Source organism: Symphalangus syndactylus, chromosome 18, assembly GCF_028878055.3.
Source record: "Symphalangus syndactylus isolate Jambi chromosome 18, NHGRI_mSymSyn1-v2.1_pri, whole genome shotgun sequence".
In the NCBI taxonomy this organism is placed as follows: Eukaryota; Metazoa; Chordata; class Mammalia; order Primates; family Hylobatidae; genus Symphalangus; species Symphalangus syndactylus.
The window spans coordinates 18,602,624-18,621,847 of record NC_072440.2 but is presented as its reverse complement, the minus strand read 5'-3'; the positions used below and the strand labels follow the sequence as shown (position 1 = coordinate 18,621,847).

Genomic DNA, 19,224 nt, shown 5'->3' with positions numbered 1-19,224 from the left:
AGTAGAAATAGGGTTTCTGTATGTTGCCCAGGCCAGTCTCGAACTCCTGACCTCAAGATATCCACCCACCTTGACCTTTCAAAATGCTGAAATTACAGGTGTGAGCCACTGCGCCCAGCCTTTAAATATTTATCTTAAAAAAAAAAAAAAAATACTATCAAGATGTTCCTTTAAATAATTCATCAAGTTTCCTTAAATTGACAAGAGCTGCCTCATGGAGCAATAGTAGATACATTCATATCTGCATCATATGGGGCAAATGTGGGCAGTAGGATTGCGGCTTTATTTTTAAACCATTTTCATTTGATTAGTCTCAAATACTTAAAAATCAGAAGATTTTGCATTTAAAAAGTCTGAATTTCTGGCTTCTTTAAAAAAAAAAAATTGACATGTCTAGCAGACTTGACCTCCTTTCTCCTACAGCGACACCTGTCTATAGCTGCACTCATGGCTGACTCTATAGAAGAGTTGGGTTTTCTCTCCACTTCAGTCGTCACAGTTCTCTATTGTTTTGGGTACTTAAAACAGTTTTACTTGATATTAGCTGCCTGGCACTTGCCATTTAGCTTGGAACACCTATCCATATTGTTGACTTGAAAAAAAAGTTACTCATATCTTAGGCGAAACCATTGTTTTGTAGATAGTGTGCATGAATACAGATATGTGTGGGGAGGAAGAGAAAAGGTTTATCTCAAGGTCATTTGTTGGATCCTGATTCATTTTTCTATTCTGATTTTTAATTTTTAAGTAATGAGCATGGATTATGCATATACTTCTTATAAAGCTTGCAGAGTTACAGATAAAAGTTTATATGAATAAATGTTGAGCATTTCCTCTGTCAGTTTTGCTCATTTACTGAAGGTTGAAATTTGTCTGAAGGGATGGACATCTCCTTAGAAGAGCAGCAGGTCTTCCTCTCCTATGCCTGAGGCTTGAATGTACAGCCCTTGACTGAGGGTATGGCCAGGGTGGAGCCAGGTCACTACAGGCATCTGTCCTTTCCCAGGGTGCTGGAAAAATATTTTCTCTGTGCACTATGTTGAAAGTGCTATGCTAGAGCATTGGCAGATAATCCAGGAAGAAGACCTTAGAATTTATGTATTTATATTTTACTTTTTTTTTTTTGAGACGGAGTCTCGCTCTGTCACCCAGGCTGGAGTGCAATGGCGCTATCTCGGCTCACTGCAAGCTCCGCCTCCCAGGTTCACGCCATTCTCCTGCCTCAGCCTCCTGAGTAGCTGGGACTACAGGCGCCTGCTACTACGCCCGGCTATTTTTTTGTATTTTTAGTAGAGACAGGGTTTCACCATGCTATTCAGGATGGTCTCGATCTCCTGACCTCGTGATCTGCCCGCCTCGGCCTCCCAGAGTGCTGGGATTACAGGATATTTTACTTTTTTAAGAATTATTTCTATTTTTGTATTTAAGAGGTACATGATATGTAGTGTGGCATAATATGCATATTATTTAAAATCAATGTTCACAGTTTGTGTGCATAAAAACATTGTGCTACATAATCAAGTTTGGCCACCATTAGACATGATTCATAGCTCTTATCCATGGAGATATTCTGTTGCATGCCAGCCAGACTCAGACTTTGTTAAACAATAACATATTAAATGCTATAATGGCCTCAATTTTTTTTTTTTTTTTTGAGATAGAGTCTTGCTCCGTCGCCCAGGCTGGAGTGCAGTCGTGCGATCTTGGCTCACTGCAACCTCCGCCTTCCAGGTTCATGCGATTCTCCTGCCTCAGCCTCCTGAGTTGCTGGGATTACAGGTGCCCGCCACGACGTCTGGCTAATTTTTTTGTATTTTTAGTAGAGACGGAGTTTCGCCATGTTGGCTAGGCTGGTTTTGAACTCCTGACCTCAAGTGATCCACCCACCTCAGCCTCCCAAAGTGCCAGGATTACAGGCGTGAGCCACTGTGCCTGGCCTATAATGGCTTCAGTAGCTTATTTTTCTATCAACATTGAAAGCACCCGGGCTCATAAAGGAATACCAACAAATCCACTTGGAGACATTTTTCTGTATTCCAGAAATAACATTTCCTTCAAGTTTCTGTCTAGTTCAGAGCTTTATTTTGTGATTCATACTCAATTTTCAAAGGTATTATTAAAAATATTTTGTGGGGTTTGTGTGTGCAGTGAGTTTTTGTTTGGTTAAGGGAAGATGGTGCAAAGATACTTCTTTCTCTTTTTTACTCTAGATGGCCCTCTACCTGACCCAACTATGATCCGTGGCAGTGTGCCAAACCAGATGATGCCTCGGATAACTCCACAATCTGGTAAATAATGAAAAAATTTTTTTTATTTTAAAAGAATCCCTGGTGTACTGCAAGATAATACTTGCTACCTGGACACTCGCTTTATGCCAACAGCAAGTGTCATGATTACCTGCCCATAGAGGAAGAGGGGGTGAAGAGCAGGTTGGCTGGCAGATCACAGGGCAGGTGACGTTAAATGATCAAGTATCCATTAAAAAACAACTGCAGGCTGGGCACGGTGGCTCATGCTTATAATCCCAGCACTCTGGGAGGCCGAGGCTGGTGTACTACCTGAGGTCAAAGTACGAGACCAGGCCAGGCGCGGTGGCTCACGCTTGTAATCCCAGCACTTTGGGAGGCCGAGGCGGGCGGATCACGAGGTCAGGAGATCGAGACCACAGTGAAACCCTGTCTCTACTAAAAATACAAAAAAAATTAGCCGGGTGTGGTGGTGGGCACCTGTAGTCCCAGCTACTCGGAGAGGCTGAGGCAGGAGAATGGTGTGAACCTGGGAGGCGGAGCTTGCAGTGAGCCGAGATCGCGCCACTGCACTCCAGCCTGGGCGACAGAGCAAGACTCCGTCTCAAAAAAACAAAGTACGAGACCAGCCTGGCCAATGTGGTGAAACCCTGTCTCTACTAAAAATACAAAAAATTAGCCAGGTGTGGTGGCACAGGCCTGTAATCCCATTTACTCTGGAGGCTGAGGCTGGAGAATCACTTGAACCCAGGAGGCGGAGTTTGCAGTGAGACGAGATCGCACCACTGCACCCCAGCCTGGGTGACAGCAAGACTCCGTCTGAAAAAAAAAAAAGCAGTTTGTAAAATTCCGTTTGGAGATCCTGTTAGTTGATAATGTCTGTTTACTACTACTGTGAATGAGACAGATTTATTTATACTTAGAAGGTTGAAAGCCAGTTTATTAGTCCTGATAAAATGATATAGAATCAGGGCCAGGTGCGGTGGCTCACGCCTGTAATCCCAGCACTTTGAGAGGCTGAGGCGGGCGGATCACGAGGTCAGGAGATCGAGACCATCCTGGCTAACATGGTGAAAGCCCGTCTCTACTAAAAATAGAAAAAATTAGCCAGGTGTGGTGGCAGGCGCCTGTAGTCCCAGCTACTCGGGAGGCTGAGGCAGGGGAATAGCGTGAACCCAGGCGGTGGAGCTTGCAGTGAGCCAAGATTGCACCACTGCACTCCAGCCTGGGCAACAGCGCGAGACTCCATCTCAAAAACAAACAAACAAAAAGATACAGAATCAGACATAAGAATTCTATCTTTTATTCTTCAGTTTCACAAAGGCATTCAGATCTAATATTTTGCACATATTCACAGGTTTGAATCAATTTGGCCAGATGAGCATGGCCCAGCCCCCTATTGTACCCCGGCAAACCCCTCCTCTTCAGCACCATGGACAGTTGGCTCAACCTGGAGCTCTCAACCCGGTTAGTTTGACATCTTTGGTAATCTCTTTGGCCTTTACCTGGTATTTTGAAAATGCTGTTTGTTCCTACTTTATAAATTCTCGCAGTCATTTAAACAGACCGTAACTCCTAGTTCTTCTGTAATTCTTCTGTATTTAACTCTACTAGAAAGCTGACCAAAAAACAAAAACAGCCAGGCCCTTGTCCCTGGAGTGTCAATGTTAAGTGGCCTGCATGCATTTTCATGATCACCTCTGTTCCCTGATGTCTGTCTTCCCTTCTCCAGGCAGAGAACTGTCTTTTGCAAGGTTGATGGTGCATTTGCCTGGTTCTTGAACTCGGAGAAGAGAGACTAGGCTTCTCCTGCTCCTTATGCGAACTCTTAACCAGTCCATCTCTCTACCTTGACCCTAACCCTCCTGCTGCCCTTTAGAGTTAGCTGGTGCCTCTGATTCTTGACCCTTTTGGGGGTTCCTGGGCATTACTACTTCTCACTAATCTTCCATTTTCAACAGAGAGTTCTGTCCCTTTTAACCTATAAGACAGATGGTCTTAGCTTATGAAGTTTTTGGCCTTTGGTACTCGAGATTTCTTTCTTTAAGGCCTGAATTTGTGTAGGGTAATTTTAGAAATGACATGTAACAATGCTAGAGCGTTTGTGGACCATGAATGCTACCAGATTCTGCCACAACTTGTAAGATTTTCTTGTTTTTACATATTATGGGTCTTAGAATTTGTGTTATTACTACATCACTGACATGACCTCATGAAATTGTGATTAACTCTCCTCACTTAACAGAGCATGCAAAGAAAATTACCTGCTATCCTTGTGCTAGGCATATTTGTGTACCAAGAGAATGTGTGTTCTATCCTCTTAATATTTCTTGAAAGTAGGCCTAGGTAAACTGTGAGGCTATTACCCTTTATCTGGGCACAAGAGTCAGTTGTTCTACAACTTTCTTCCTTCTCTTCAGCCCTCTTCACCTATACTCCTGTCTTTGGCTTTTCTCTACTTAATAAGCCTGACATTAGGAGCATTTGGTGATTTTAGTTATAGTAGAATAACTGTAATGAAACAGTTTGGTGATTTGTGGTTTTTTTTTTCAGCCTATGGGCTATGGGCCTCGTATGCAACAGCCTTCCAACCAGGGCCAGTTCCTTCCTCAGACTCAGTTCCCATCACAGGGAATGAATGTAACAAATATCCCTTTGGCTCCGTCCAGCGGTCAAGTTCCAGTGTCTCAAGTATGTCTCATAAGTGGATTTTTCACTTATTTTTGATTCTTGAAACTTCTCTTGACGTAGGTTTTTATAGGAGAGAGTGGCAGCAAATAGTGGGTGAAAACAGATGATTTAAAAAAAAATAACAATTTTGGACTTAGGGTATTCTGAACATGAAGAGATTATTCTGTGACATAGCAATGGTGTTCATTGTTACAAAGTAGGAAATAATTTAAATGGGTGGTTTTAATTGTTTTTAGTAGGGAACACTTAAATAAATCTTAGAATTAAACACAATGTAGAAGGAAATCTGGCTGAAGAGAGCATAGGCAGGCCCTAGAGCACTCTGCACTCAATTCTGCCGTTTTTCTACAGTGGCTGAGGCCATTCTGCTGAATGGTTTGAAGTCTCTTTAGTTAAGTACTATCTTGATGGTACTGTCCAAAGATACATCCCCAGTAATAGAGTATTTTACACATTTTGAAATAGACACACTGCTACTCTTTGTTTAATCAGTTTGTGTCCTAAATTTATATAACATGCCTGTGTATTTCCTTAATTCTGTTTTGAATTGCTGTCTTGTTATGTTTTTTATTTTAACAGGCACAAATGTCTAGTTCTTCCTGCCCGGTGAACTCTCCTATAATGCCTCCAGGGTCTCAGGGGAGCCACATTCACTGTCCCCAGCTTCCTCAACCAGCTCTGCATCAGAATTCACCCTCGCCTGTACCTAGTCGTACCCCCACCCCTCACCATACTCCCCCAAGCATAGGGGCTCAGCAGCCACCAGCAACAACAATTCCAGCCCCTGTTCCTACACCTCCTGCCATGCCACCTGGGCCACAGTCCCAGGCTCTACATCCCCCTCCAAGGCAGACACCTACACCACCAACAACACAACTTCCCCAACAAGTGCAGCCTTCACTTCCTGCTGCACCTTCTGCTGACCAGCCCCAGCAGCAGCCTCGCTCACAGCAGAGTACAGCAGCATCTGTTCCTACCCCGACAGCACCGCTGCTTCCTCCACAGCCTGCAACTCCAGTAAGTAGAGATTTGGATTTAGGCAGAATCATTAGAGCTATACTGTAGTATTATATTACTTATGGGCCATTTCCATTCTCTTTTCCTTTATCTCTTACTGTTTTCTCCACAAGTAGAATGTAATCTGTTTTTCATTAGGGACTTTTTTATCCTGTTTTGCCTTCCTGTGATAGGACCTATCGTAGCAAGAGCAGAAAGATTTTATTTAGCTCTGACTTTGACCATTATGTTTCATGTTGTACCCTGAGGTCTGAAGGTACGTAAAGGGGTATAACAAGGGGACACAGTCCTTCTCCTTATTTAGTATATTATTTAGTGCAGCACATAAATTTTACATATATTTAAGGAATCTTTTTCAAACAGTTTGAGCTGTAAAACCTAGAGATTGAATTTAAAAATTGCAGATTTGGGTGGGCGCAGTGGTTTACACTTTTCATCCTAGCACTTTGGGAGGCCATGGCGGGCAGATCACTTGAGGTCAGGAGTTCAAGACCAGCCTGGCCAACATGGTGAAACCCTGTCTCTACAAAAAAAAATACAAAAATTAGCCAGACATGGTAGCAGGTGCCTGTAATCCCAGCTACTCGGGAGACTGAGGCAGGAGAATTGCTTGAACCTGGGAGGTGGAGGTTGCAGTGATCCGAGATTGCGCCACTGCATTCCAGCCTAGGCAAGAGTGAAACTCCATCTAAAAAAAAAAAAAAAAAATGCAGGTTTATGAGTCCTTGTAGCCCTAACCAAAGTTGAAAAATAATCTAAGATGAGAGAATTATAGACCCAGAACAACCTATAGCTTCCTTGTGAGAGGTTGGTTATGTATATAATAAAAATCCAAATTCTCATCTAATAGTTGAATCCTTATTAATAGAACTTTTTTTAAGGGTTTAGAAGCTTCTTCTTTGATACCCATATTAATATATATCGGTATCAAATAGTTCTCAGTCATGTTGATGAACTGAGAAGTTCCATGAGTCACAGTCATTTTATAAAGTACTGTACTTGATGGATGGCTGGTTCATCGTGGCCTCTGATAGACAAGGAAGGACAGAATGAGAGAGGAACCAGTGGATCTCCTTGATTTTATTCTTTATAAAATCAAGGGTAGTTCCAGAAAATACTGACTTCTCATTAAGAGGTTTCTTATGACAAGCCTTAGGATAAAGATAGGGAATGCCAGTTATCTCATTAGAATCTAGTGATTCAAAACAGCCACTCTGTGGGACATCATTATATTTATTGTCTCCTTTTCTGTACCTTTGAAACTTTCTCTGGTGAGAAGGTAAAAACAAAAAAGCCAGTCTTCCTTATTTTATTTCACTCATTTCTCTATAAACGTGAGCTCCTCTGAAGCAGACATCTTTGAAATCCCCACACACTGCCAGATAATGATAGTTATCAATGAAATAGTTGCTAGTTCTTTGATGTACAACCAGCGAACCAGTATTTACAAGTCTTAATTCTCCTGTTCTTAAGCATAATCAAAGGAGGTGAAATGGGCAGAGCAAATGAAAGCACCATGATGAATATAAGCCACGAAATAGGTGGCTAATTCTGCTGTCCTGTTGCTTACCTTATATTCTGATTGTATCATTGACAGACTCTGTGTGTGTCTCACCTACTCCCCTTTTTTTTCTGCCCAGCTTTCCCAGCCAGCTGTAAGCATTGAAGGACAGGTATCAAACCCTCCATCTACTAGTAGCACAGAAGTGAATTCTCAGGCCATTCCTGAGAAGCAGCCTTCCCAGGAAGTGAAGATGGAGGCCAAAATGGAAGTGGATCAACCAGAACCAGCAGATACTCACCTGGAGGATATTTCAGAGGTGAGAGTAGGGCAATTACTGTTTGATTTGGTTAGGACCTCAGTATAGGAACCCAATTTTTAAAAAATATCGCAGAAAAATATTTTGATAATTAGATCTCATGGCATAGATTTTGCATGAGAAAGGGTGTTCAGATTACTGATTCCCAACTAGATATCTTTGGAATACTAAAAACTCTTACCTTTTCTTGGTTAGTCTAAAGTGGAAGACTGTAAAATGGAATCTACCGAAACAGAAGAGAGAAGCACTGAGTTAAAAACTGAAATAAAAGAGGAGGAAGACCAGCCAAGTACTTCAGCTACACAGTCATCTCCGGCTTCAGGACAGTCAAAGAAAAAGAGTGAGTCTCTTAAGCCATTCGTTCTGGAGGTAGTTGAAGAAACCAAAGACCCAGGGCAGAATTGCGATCATGCCTCTTGGTCCTCAGAAGTTGCCATTAATGTGATTTCATTATCCTTGAAGCCTTGGGCCTGGTCTCTTCATTGTTACTAATAATTTTTCTTTCTTTTTTTTTTTTTTTTTTTTTTTAAATATTCACTTGCAGCAACCAGTGAGTTAGTCATTCTCCTCAGTTCTTCAGGGTTCCATGTGTTAGTACCCCCTAAAAATTCTCATTTTTCAGAAGAGAGAAATGTTTGTAAATAGCCTTGACTAAAATGCAGGAAAGAATAGCAATAATAATAGCATTTGTCATTCACCTCCTGTGTGCTAAGTATCCACGTTGTCTCATTTAATAATTTCTTTCTTTCTTTTTCTTTTTCTTTTTTTTTTTTTTTTTTTTGGAATCAGAGTCTCACTCTTGTCCAGGCTGGAGTGCAGTGGTGGGATCTCGGCTCACTGCAGCCTCCACCCACCAGGTTCAAGCGATTCTCCTGCCTCAGCCTCCTATCTGGGACTACATGTGCATGCCACCATGCCCATCTAATTTTTGTATTTTTAGTAGAGACAGGATTTCACCATGTTGGCCAGGATGGTCTCGATCTCTTGACCTGGTGATCCACCTGCCTTGGGCTCCCAAAGTGCTGGGATTATAGGCATGAGCTACCACACTCGGCCTCATTTAATAATTACACAACAACTCTGAGGTTATTGGGCTGAAACTTAGCAAAGTTAAGTAACTTTCCACAGGTTACTCAGCTGACCCTAGTGCCTGGGCCAGGATACAGACCCAGGCAGTCTCAGGCAGAGTGCTCAAATGCAGCCATTCCAACAAGTGTTAATTGACTATTTTAGGACTAGAACTTTTTGTGGCTCTAGTGATCTGCAAAAGGCACCAGGTAGGACATACCTGAGGGGTGAGTCTGCTGGCTCTTACAGATGATATATATTAAAAAGTGTACCATTAATACAGTGTGTTGTAAAATGTTGGGATTAAAAAATTATTTTCATTTTAAAAATAAGACTTGTATATATTGAGGTGTTTTAATACGGGCTGTAACAAACCCAATCTTACTATTGGCAGTCTCTCTTTAAAATGTGTGTTCCCTCGTGCCTGTAATCCCACCACTTTGGGAGGCCGGGGCGGGCAGATCACTTTGAGGTCAGGAGTTCAAGACCAGCCTGGCCAATATGGTGAAACTCTGTCTCTACTAAAAGTACAAAAGTTAGCTGGGTGTGGTGGCTCTCACCCGTAGTCCCATCTACTTGGGAGGCTGAGGCAGAAGAATCACTTGAACCCAGGAGGTGAAAGGAGGTTGCAGTGAGCCGAGATGGCGCCACTGCACTCCAGCCTGAGTGACAGAGTGTAATTCTGTCTCAAACAAATAAATAAAATCAAATGTCTAATTTCACAAGTTTATTCAAATAGTCCTTATTTTTAGCACAGCTAAGTATGAGTGACAAGCATCTTCGTAGTCTGGTTTCCCCCCACTCCATGGCAACCCCCCCAGAGGTGAAAAATATCTGTAGTAACAAATATAGTCTCCTGATGATGAAATTTGTTTTGTCAATTAAGAAAAAATAAGGCCCTTGCTGAAATTGAAACCTTTTTAAATGACTAGCTTCTCAACTGTTTAATTCCATTTGGGACACACCAACAAATTTTTCCAGACTTTTTGGGAAATATCATTGAGAACACATTTGAACTTAATTTGATCAACTAAGTCTATTATTTTAGCAATACCATTTTTGTTCTCTCTTCTTTTAAACTTAAACCTAACATTTGTCATTAAAATAGTACATGTCTGTTTTTCTTTGGTTCTAAAATACCAAGCATTTTAACGAAGGAGTCTTCTCTTCTGTGCCCCTTGACTCCTTGTAGTATAAGACAATACCAGATCTAGTCTAGTTCCTGACTTGTTAAATACCGATGTCATGAAGAAAGACTTTTCTGTTCTTGCTTGACTGCATCTCCCTCTTAACACGAGTATCTTGTGAACTTTTTTTTTTTTTTTTTTTGAGATGGGGCCTCACTGTTGCCTAGGCTGGAGTGCAGTGGCGCCATCTCGGCTCACTGCAACATGTGCCTCCCGAGTTCAAGCAGTTCTCTTGCCTCAAGCCTCCTGAGTAGCTGAGACTAGCGCGCCACCATGTCCGACTAATTTTTTGTATTTTTAGTAGAGACAAGGTTTCACCATGTTGGCCAGGCTGAAACTCCTGACCTCAAAGTGATCCACCCACCTCAGCCTCCACCGTGCCTGGTCGCATGGACTCTTATTTGGCAAAGTCTCTTCATACATTTTTAGAAGCCTTTGGATTTTGTGTCTAATTGACCGAGTCTGTCTTCACTGAGTTTGTGACTGAAAAGTTAAGCTGAGGGTGAAGGGTGTTTAAAGGTGATAAGACATTGTTTTTTAGGAGCTGTCTGAAACAAAGCGGGGCTTAGAATCTAGAATCAGTGATTGAGCCTGCAGTGATATTTTCTTGGGGACAGAGTAGTTTATTTTAATTGATTCTTGAGATGCTTTTAGAGCTTCAGCCTGAATGGTTTTTTAATTGATAACTAATTTCAAATGCACTTTTTTTTTTTTTTTTTTTTTAAGTTTTCAAACCAGAAGAACTACGACAGGCACTGATGCCAACATTGGAGGCACTTTACCGTCAGGATCCAGAATCCCTTCCCTTTCGTCAACCTGTGGACCCTCAGCTTTTAGGAATCCCTGTAAGTATTTGGTGGTACTTTTGATTTTATTTTTTAATTTGATAACAGCTTTATTGAGAGATAATTCACATTCCAAACAGTATAGCCACTCATTTCAAATTTATAATTCAGTGATTTTTTTTTTTTTTCGTCCCTGAGATGGTCTTATTCTGGTTGCCCAGGCTGGAGTGCAGTGACACGATCGTGGCTCACTACTGTCTCCACCTGCTGGGCTCAGGTGATTCTCCCACCTCAGCCTCCTGAGTAGCTGGGACTAACTACATTCATGTGCCACCTCACCTGGCTAGTTTTTTGTATTTTTTAGTAGAGACGGGGTTTCGCCGTGTTGCCCAGGCTGGTCTTGAACGCCTAGACTCAAGCAATAGGCCCATCTCAGCCTCCCAGAGTGTTGGAATTACAGATGTGAGCCACTGGGCCTGGCCTAATTCAGTGATTTTTAGTATATTCACAGAGTTGTGCATGACACTTTTATTTTCATCATCTGAAAGAAATCCTTTACCATTAACAGTCACTCACTATTTTCTCCCATAGCACCCCAATCCTGGACATCACCAGACTGCGTTCTGTCTCTGGATTTGTCTGTTCTACATGTTTCATTAAATTGAAACATATAGTATGTGATTCTTTGTGCCAGGACATTCCTTAGCATAGTGTTTTCAAGGTTCATCCATGTTGTAGCATGAATCAGTAGCACATACCTATTTATAGCCCAATAATATTCCACTATTTTTCTTTACCTGTTGATGAGTTGGACATTTAGGTTGTTTACACGTTTTGACTATTAAGATGGGACTATAGTGAACATTGTGTGGATTTAAGTTTCTATTTCTCCTTGGTATTTACCTAGGAGTGGAATTCCTGGGTTATATAGTTTGTTTAGTTTGTTGTTGTTGTTGTTGTTTGTTTGTTTTTGAGATGGAGTTTCACTCTTGTTTCCCAGGCTAGAGTGCAATGGCGCGATCTCAGCTCACCTCAACCTCCACCTCCCGGGTTCAAGCAGTTCTCCTGCCTCTCAGCCTCCCGAGTAGCTGGGATTACAGGCATGTGCCACCACGCCTGGCTAATTTTGTATTTTTAGTAGAGACAGGATTTCTCTGTGTTGGTCAGGCTGGTCTCAAACTCCCAACCTCAGATGATCCACCCGCCTCGGCCTCCCAGAGTGTTGGGATTACAGGCGTGAGCCACTGCACCCGGCCACTTTTGTTGTTTCAAGAGCAATAGGTTATAGCAGAAAAAAGGACTGTGGTTAGCTTTGTTTTTAAAGTTGCCTCCATATACTAGGCTGCTGGCAGGTTTCATTTCATGGTTTTAAACTGTTACTTGGCCGGACACGGTGGCTAACGCCTGTAATCCCAGCACTTTGGGAGGCCAAGGCAGGCAGATAACTTGAGATCAGGAGTTCGAGACCAGTCTGACCAACGTAGTGAAACCCCATCTCTACTAAAAATATAAAAAGTAACTGGGCGTGGTGGCGCACGCCTGTAATCTCAGCTACTTGGGAGGCTGAGGCAGGTGAATAGTTTGAATGAACCTGGGAGGCAGAGGTTGCACTGAGCCAAGATCGCGCCACTGCACTCCAGCCTGGGCAACATGTTGACAGAGACTCCATCTCAAAGGTCAAATGCTTCCAGGGGCAAAAGCCTTTTAGGAATTTTTTTCTCCCATATCTTGCTTTGATTTCAGATGGAACACTTTAAGTTCTGTGGGCTTAATTTCCTCATTGTACACCCCCTTCTAGTACTAAAATTTTAAATGTCTTTAACTTCACTGATCTCACATGTACTTTCATAAAGTACCTGAAGTTGCTTCAGTAGACTGTCAGCCTGATGTCTAGAAGGTCCATAGTAGTTCTGTTTCTCTGCCTTTTGAGTAGTTTAATATCTCTGTAAACTAATGATTTAAAGAAGTGATGGACATCAATCACCTCTTGGGGAATATAGACAGGCCAGAAACTAAAACACTGCCTGGAAGATTAACAATGATAATGGATGATACTCTATCTCCTGTAAAAATAGTGAGACTTGAGTAATGTTTGATGTCACTTATTGTCTTTCTAGGATTACTTTGATATTGTGAAGAGCCCCATGGATCTTTCTACCATTAAGAGGAAGTTAGACACTGGACAGTATCAGGAGCCCTGGCAATATGTCGATGATATTTGGCTTATGTTCAATAATGCCTGGTTATATAACCGGAAAACATCACGGGTATACAAATACTGCTCCAAGCTCTCTGAGGTCTTTGAACAAGAAATTGACCCAGTGATGCAAAGCCTTGGATACTGTTGTGGCAGAAAGGTAAGAAGTGTGTTTCAGATTTGACTTTAACTTTTCTAGGATACCTAGAATAATATAGTGGTGACTGGGATAAGAGAATATCGTGCTTCTGGCTTTGACATGGCTTTTTTTTTTTTTTTTTTTTTTTTTTTTTTTTTTTTTTGACAGGGTCTTATTCTCCCAGGCTGGAGTGCAGTGGTGAGGTCATAGCTCGCTGCAGCCTCAACCTCCTAGGCTCAAGCAATTCTCCCACCTCAGCCTCCTGAGCAGCTGGGACTACAGCCATACGCTACCATGCCTGGCTGATTTTTTAAATTTGTTGTGCAGAAACAGGGTCTCATTATGTTGCTCAGGCTAGTCTTGAACTTCTGGGCTCAAGCAGTCCTCCTGCCTCGGCCTCCCAAAGTGCTGGAATTACAGGCATGAGCCACCTCTCCCAGCCGACACAGTCTTTCTCTTAATGTGTGCCACAGTAGTAATATCTCTTAATATGAAATGGGCTTTCTTTAAAGGCATTTTTTCAGAGTGGCAATTGTATGGAAAAGTTGACTAAATAATCAACAGACTGTGAGCTCATATGGAGTAGGGGCATTCTTATATTCACCTATGGGTGCAGATTCCTCAGCATGTGCTGGCTTTCCTGTACATACCAATTCACATTATTGGTTTTTTGTTTTTAAAATAAGACTGTGGTCTTGCTGTGTTGCCTAAGCTTGTCTGGAACTCTTGGGCTCACGCAGTCTTCCCACCTCAGCTTCCTGAGCACTGCAGGCATGTGCCACCCTGCCCAGCTATTCCTGTTGGGTTCTTTGGTAAAGTGGTGGAAGGATATGACTGCTAAGCCTACCTCAGCATTTTGAAATAATGTAGTAGTAAACTGAGAATGATTTTCGGGAACTGAATTAGCCCATCATTATTAACATCAGTGAGAACTAAGACACCACTGACTTTTGTTTCTGATTTGCCATTCTTACTGTTCCAGCTTGTCCTTAAGGCCCCTGTGCTTTTTAACAAATGGTTTCTTTTGCAGTTGGAGTTCTCTCCACAGACACTGTGTTGCTACGGCAAACAGTTGTGCACAATACCTCGTGATGCCACTTACTACAGTTACCAGAACAGGTAAGCTTGGCCAGGTGTGGACCATGGTCCATGTGTCTACATGTCCAGGGAGCGCATGCGGATGGGCCAGCACACGTACAGTCATGGTTCATGTGTATCTTGCTTGAAGACAGCTGTATAGCACAAGTTCTGTTTTTTGCCTTTTGCCTTTGTTTGCAGAATTATAAAATTTTCTATCAGAGTAGCCTTGCATCAGTTACCTGGGTTCCTCCCAAGACCTTGAGAAGTTAAGCAACTTTGTGAGTTGTTGGCATAGATGGGTCTATATCCCAGGCCCCACTTCTCTTTCTGCTGTGTTTTTGTTGATCACCACAGCCTGAGGCAAAACTGAGAAGATTTTTAAACTTTTAACTGAAACTCGCTAGACAGCTTTTTGGAAAAGTTTCCTTTTTATATGAGGCCTATCCCTAAGTAGTTGTTGTTAGAATATATGAAAACAAGATTCTGGAGTCTTTTCTTTGCCTCATATTAAGCAAATTAAAAGGAAAACCTCACGTAGCTCTGTACGTTACTTTCCCAACACAGCCTTGTATGTGACAGAGGATGATTTGAGTCTAATAAACGAGGCACCTCTGCCTAATTTTCTCCTGCCCAATCAATGGCTGTAATCACATAAATCTCATTCACTAATCTGTCTTAACCACAATTTGTCTTGTTTTCAGTGATCAGCTACAAGTACAGCTTGCATTGGGTGTTTATTTGGGGCTCTGATACAATAATAACAAGGCTGGATGGTATTAATACCCTTTATTTGTTTGTTAATACCAAATCCATGGTGTTGGTTTTTGCTGAACTTGTGTGTTGCAGATGCATTTCTAGCTTTGAAAAGTCACTTAAACTTTTTCTTTTATTTACAAAAAGTTAGATGTGCTTCTAATGCTTTGTAGACCTAGTGCTTTGATTTTGCAGTGAGTAAAAATCTAGCTCTTTACTCATTTGAAACCTAGAAAAGGTGGGACTCAAGTTGTTATAAGTACCTTATGTTTAAAAAAGCAAGTAACTTGACATGAAACTTTTCTCATGTTTACTAAAACAGTAGTCTAAAGTGTTTATCTTTGCACCAAGCCATCTTTAATCAGGTACCTGCACACATCATTTCCTTTTGAAATTTATCACTCGATGGCTGTAGTCAGTATTTAACTGCTTGTGCAGGCTTTTCAGTAAACAGTTTTTTTTCTTTGTTTGTTGAGACAGGGTCTCACTCTGTCACCCAGGCTGGAGTGCAGTGGCGCAATCTTAGCTCACTGCAACCTCTGCATCCTGGGTTCAAGCGATTCTCCTGCCTCAGCCTTCCAAATAGTTGGGATTACAGGTGTGTGCCACCATGCCTGGCTAATTTTTGTATTTTTAGCAGAGACCAGGGTTTCACCATGTTGGCCAGGCTGGTCTCGAACTCCTGACCTCAGATGATCCACCCTTTCAGCCTTCCAAAGTGCTAGGATTATAGGCATGAGCCACTGCGCCTGGCAATGGTTGTTTTAGATTATTGTTTTCTGCAGTTGTATCTATAATGGGCTTTTGAGATGGGGGGTGGGGGGCTGTGGTTTTTTGTTTTGTAAGTGGGAAGAGGTGTGATTCCTGTATTTAGGTAATGAGTAGCAGTTCTTCTCTCCCTGGTATATTTATCCTTCTTCCTCCTTTTGATTATTTACATCACATAGCGTTAATTGCTGAAATGAAAGGATATGGGTCTGTGTAATTGAAACTTTTGCTTTTATTTGCAGTAATCATTTGCTACTTGTGATCCCATTTAAGATATTTAATGCTAATCTGTGCTTTGCCTTGGCTTTCTGCTTTGTGTTGTTCTGTCTTGCTTTTATGTTTTTTGTTGTCTTGCAATCCCTCATTTCTTCGTTTGTTTTGTGTTTTTTTTTTCTCCCTCATGCTTGTCGTTGTCTGCACTTGGCTTTGATTGCAAAAACAAACAAACAAAAAAAAACCAAAAAAAAAACCCAAACTGTGGGGCCCATATATCTGCATCATTGAATGTCCTTGTCGCCGTTGATGACCTGCTCTCTGCTCCCGTCCCCCTCCTTGGCCTGCTGTGATTGGTGGCTTCGTTGCTTGGCTTGGGCTGTGTTGTGTGAACGGAACAGTTCACCCCAGTATGGCCTTCTTGCCGACAGGTATCATTTCTGTGAGAAGTGTTTCAATGAGATCCAAGGGGAGAGCGTTTCTTTGGGGGATGACCCTTCCCAGCCTCAAACGTAAGTAACTGCATTATTTTGAAAAGTGCTAATTAGTTTGTTGTCCAGTGAGTATGCACAGGCTGATTTCTAATGAACTTAAGCTATGCTGTTGAATATGGTAGTTATTAGCCACATGTAGCTATTTAAATGCAAATTAATTTAAATAAAAATTGTTTATCACATGGACTACTCACATTTCAAGTGTTCAGTAGCTATCTGTCTGGTGGCTACCATATTGGTCAACACAGATAGAGAACATATCCATCATAGTAGAAAGCTCTATGAGACATCACTGAATTAGGGAATATGTCAGCAGTGGGCAATCATCTTAGTTCTAGTAAAAGTATTCTGTATAGGAAGCAATCAGCTTCTCTTTGAAAAATTGGAAGGTTAGTACAAGAAAACATCATTATTAACTGTTCTGAGTTTGAGGGTAATTGAACTGATGACCACCTTATACCCTTCTCTTGTAGGTTAACAGAAGACCCAAGTCACTATTGTAGTGAATAATAGACTTTAACAACATGCTGGGGTTTAAGAGATTGCTTGTGCTTTGCAGTCTCACAAGCTCTTACCATTTGGTAAATGGCCAAGAAAAAAATTTCAAACATATAGTCTAATAGTTTAATCTCTGGCCGGGCGCGGTGGCTCACGCCTGTAATCCCAGCACTTTGGGAGGCCGAGGCAGGCAGATCACGAGGTCAGGAGATCGAGACCATCCTGGCTAACTCGGTGAAACCCTGTCTCTACTAAAAATACAAAAAATTAGCTGGGCGTGGTGGTGGGCGCCTGTAGTCCCAGCTACTCGGGAGGCTGAGGCAGGAGAATGGCGTGAACCCGGGAGGCGGAGCTTGCAGTGAGCCGAGATTGGGCCACTGCATTCCAGCCTGGGCAACAGAGCGAGACTCTGTCTCAAAAAAAAATAAAAAGTAACTTAAGATTTAGGCAGTCATTAGAATTCAAACTGGGACTGTTTAAGAAGGAAAAACTGTTTAGTGTAATTTTTTTTTTTTTTTTTTTTTGAGATGGAGTCTCGTGCTCTCACCCAGGCTGGAGTGCAGTGGCACAATCTTGGCTCACTGCAAGCTCCGCCTCCCAGGTTCACGCCAGTCTCCTGTCTCAGCCTCCTGAGTAGCTGGGACTACAGGCGCCCGCCACCACGCCCGGCTAATTTTTTGTATTTTTAGTAGAGACGGGGTTTCACCGTGGTCTCGATCTGCTGACCTCGTGATCCGCCCGCCTCAGCCTCCCAAAGTGCTGGGATTACAAGCGTGAGCCACCGCGCCCGGCTCTGTTTAGTGTAATTTTAATATTATTGAAGGTTCATATTTCTGTTTAGGACGTTGCACAAAAATATGGAATTCTCTTGTTCCTAGTAAAAATGGGGCTTCTGAGAAAAGCTGGTGAATTTTTCTAAATTGGGTTCTAAAGATAGCAGTATCTGGGTGCTAGCTAGGAGAGTAGGTACTAGGAGCCTTTGATCCTTGAAACATTTTGACATTTGGTTAAGCCAGGAAGGTTAGCTCTAGGGTAAGTTTCCTTGATGCAGGAAGAGATGTAAGCCTTGTCATTGAACTCTCAGGTGGCTTACCAAATATTCTAAACCTTAAGGCAGTACATCTCTAACTTTGAAAAGTGTAGGAACAAGACCCTTCCCAATTCTGCAGGCCTATAGTGGACCCAAGTGTCTATTTCTAACTTCCAGATTGTTTTGGTGCTGCTCATCTTCAGATTGCACTTGGAGTAGCAAGATAGGCCATTCAGGAAAATGCTATTAACAGAGATGAATGAATCTCTAGGCCATAACTAGTATAAGAAACAGTTTTCAATGTGGACATGTACTCATTTTTGTAAGGAAGTATAACAGAAGTCCAAGTTGGGCCCCCTGATGTTGATTCTAGTTGGAGAATGTGGATCCTAGTTGGAGAATGGTAAGATCGTTAGCTTTTGTATGTGGTGAGGCTATGAGCAGTGTGTTATGCTGGGTTTCGGGATGGGAAGCCGTGATACCTAACACCAAGAGTAGTAATAGACAAGATTTTAAAAAGAAAAGAAATAGTATTTCTAGTTCTTCTTGGGTTCTCCATTTCTGATAAGAGGAAATTTATTTACTATGAAGTCCTATAGAATATTCCTTTACATAAACATGCATTTGGTGTGAGCCAAGAATGCACCTATTTAAATGTGTATTCTTAAAAAACCTGAATCTCGGCCGGGCGCGGTGGCTCACGCTTGTAATCCCAGCACTTTGGGAGGCCGAGGCGGGTGGATCACGAGGTTAGGAGATTGAGGCCATCCTGGCTAACATGGTGAAACCCTGTCTCTACTAAAAATACAAAAAAATTAGCCGGGCGTGGTGGCGGGCACCTGTAGTCCCAGCTACTCGGAGAGGCTGAGGCAGGAGAATGGCGTGAACCCGGGAGGCGGAGCTTGCAGTGAGCCGAGATCGCGCCACTGCACTCCAGCCTGGGCGACAGAGCGAGACTCCGTCTCAAAAAAAAAAAAAACCTGAATCTCTTCATAGTGTGAAGTTTGTTCCTTTGGTTAGAACAGCAGTCACATTGCTCATCTCTATCACTTTTTCTCATTGTGTCCCTTTTCTCTCCGTAGTACAATAAATAAAGAACAATTTTCCAAGAGAAAAAATGACACACTGGATCCTGAACTGTAAGTACGATCCCCTTGAATAGTCAGTACGCTTTGGCTTTTCTTTTTCCCTTTCATTCTCTTGGTTTGCATGACCAATCAGATGATCCTATATTCTTG

At 42.1% G+C, this 19,224-nt stretch overlaps 1 protein-coding gene across 2 annotated transcripts in view; it reads left to right on the top strand.

Annotated features, from left to right (window-relative positions):
- EP300 (E1A binding protein p300) overlaps positions 1–19,224 on the top strand; it is a 94,182-nt gene that overhangs the window by 57,920 nt on the left and 17,038 nt on the right. Inside the window, exons 11-21 of one of the 2 annotated variants that reach the window (XM_055252743.2) lie at positions 2,211–2,288; positions 3,604–3,713; positions 4,800–4,937; positions 5,517–5,954; positions 7,595–7,774; positions 7,970–8,114; positions 10,756–10,874; positions 12,932–13,171; positions 14,181–14,269; positions 16,396–16,476; positions 19,069–19,125. In XM_055252743.2, coding sequence (XP_055108718.2) covers positions 2,211–2,288; positions 3,604–3,713; positions 4,800–4,937; positions 5,517–5,954; positions 7,595–7,774; positions 7,970–8,114; positions 10,756–10,874; positions 12,932–13,171; positions 14,181–14,269; positions 16,396–16,476; positions 19,069–19,125 — 1,675 coding nt within the window. The remainder of the gene's footprint in view (positions 1–2,210; positions 2,289–3,603; positions 3,714–4,799; positions 4,938–5,516; positions 5,955–7,594; positions 7,775–7,969; positions 8,115–10,755; positions 10,875–12,931; positions 13,172–14,180; positions 14,270–16,395; positions 16,477–19,068; positions 19,126–19,224) is intronic. The other variant, XM_055252744.2, reaches the window with a different exon arrangement.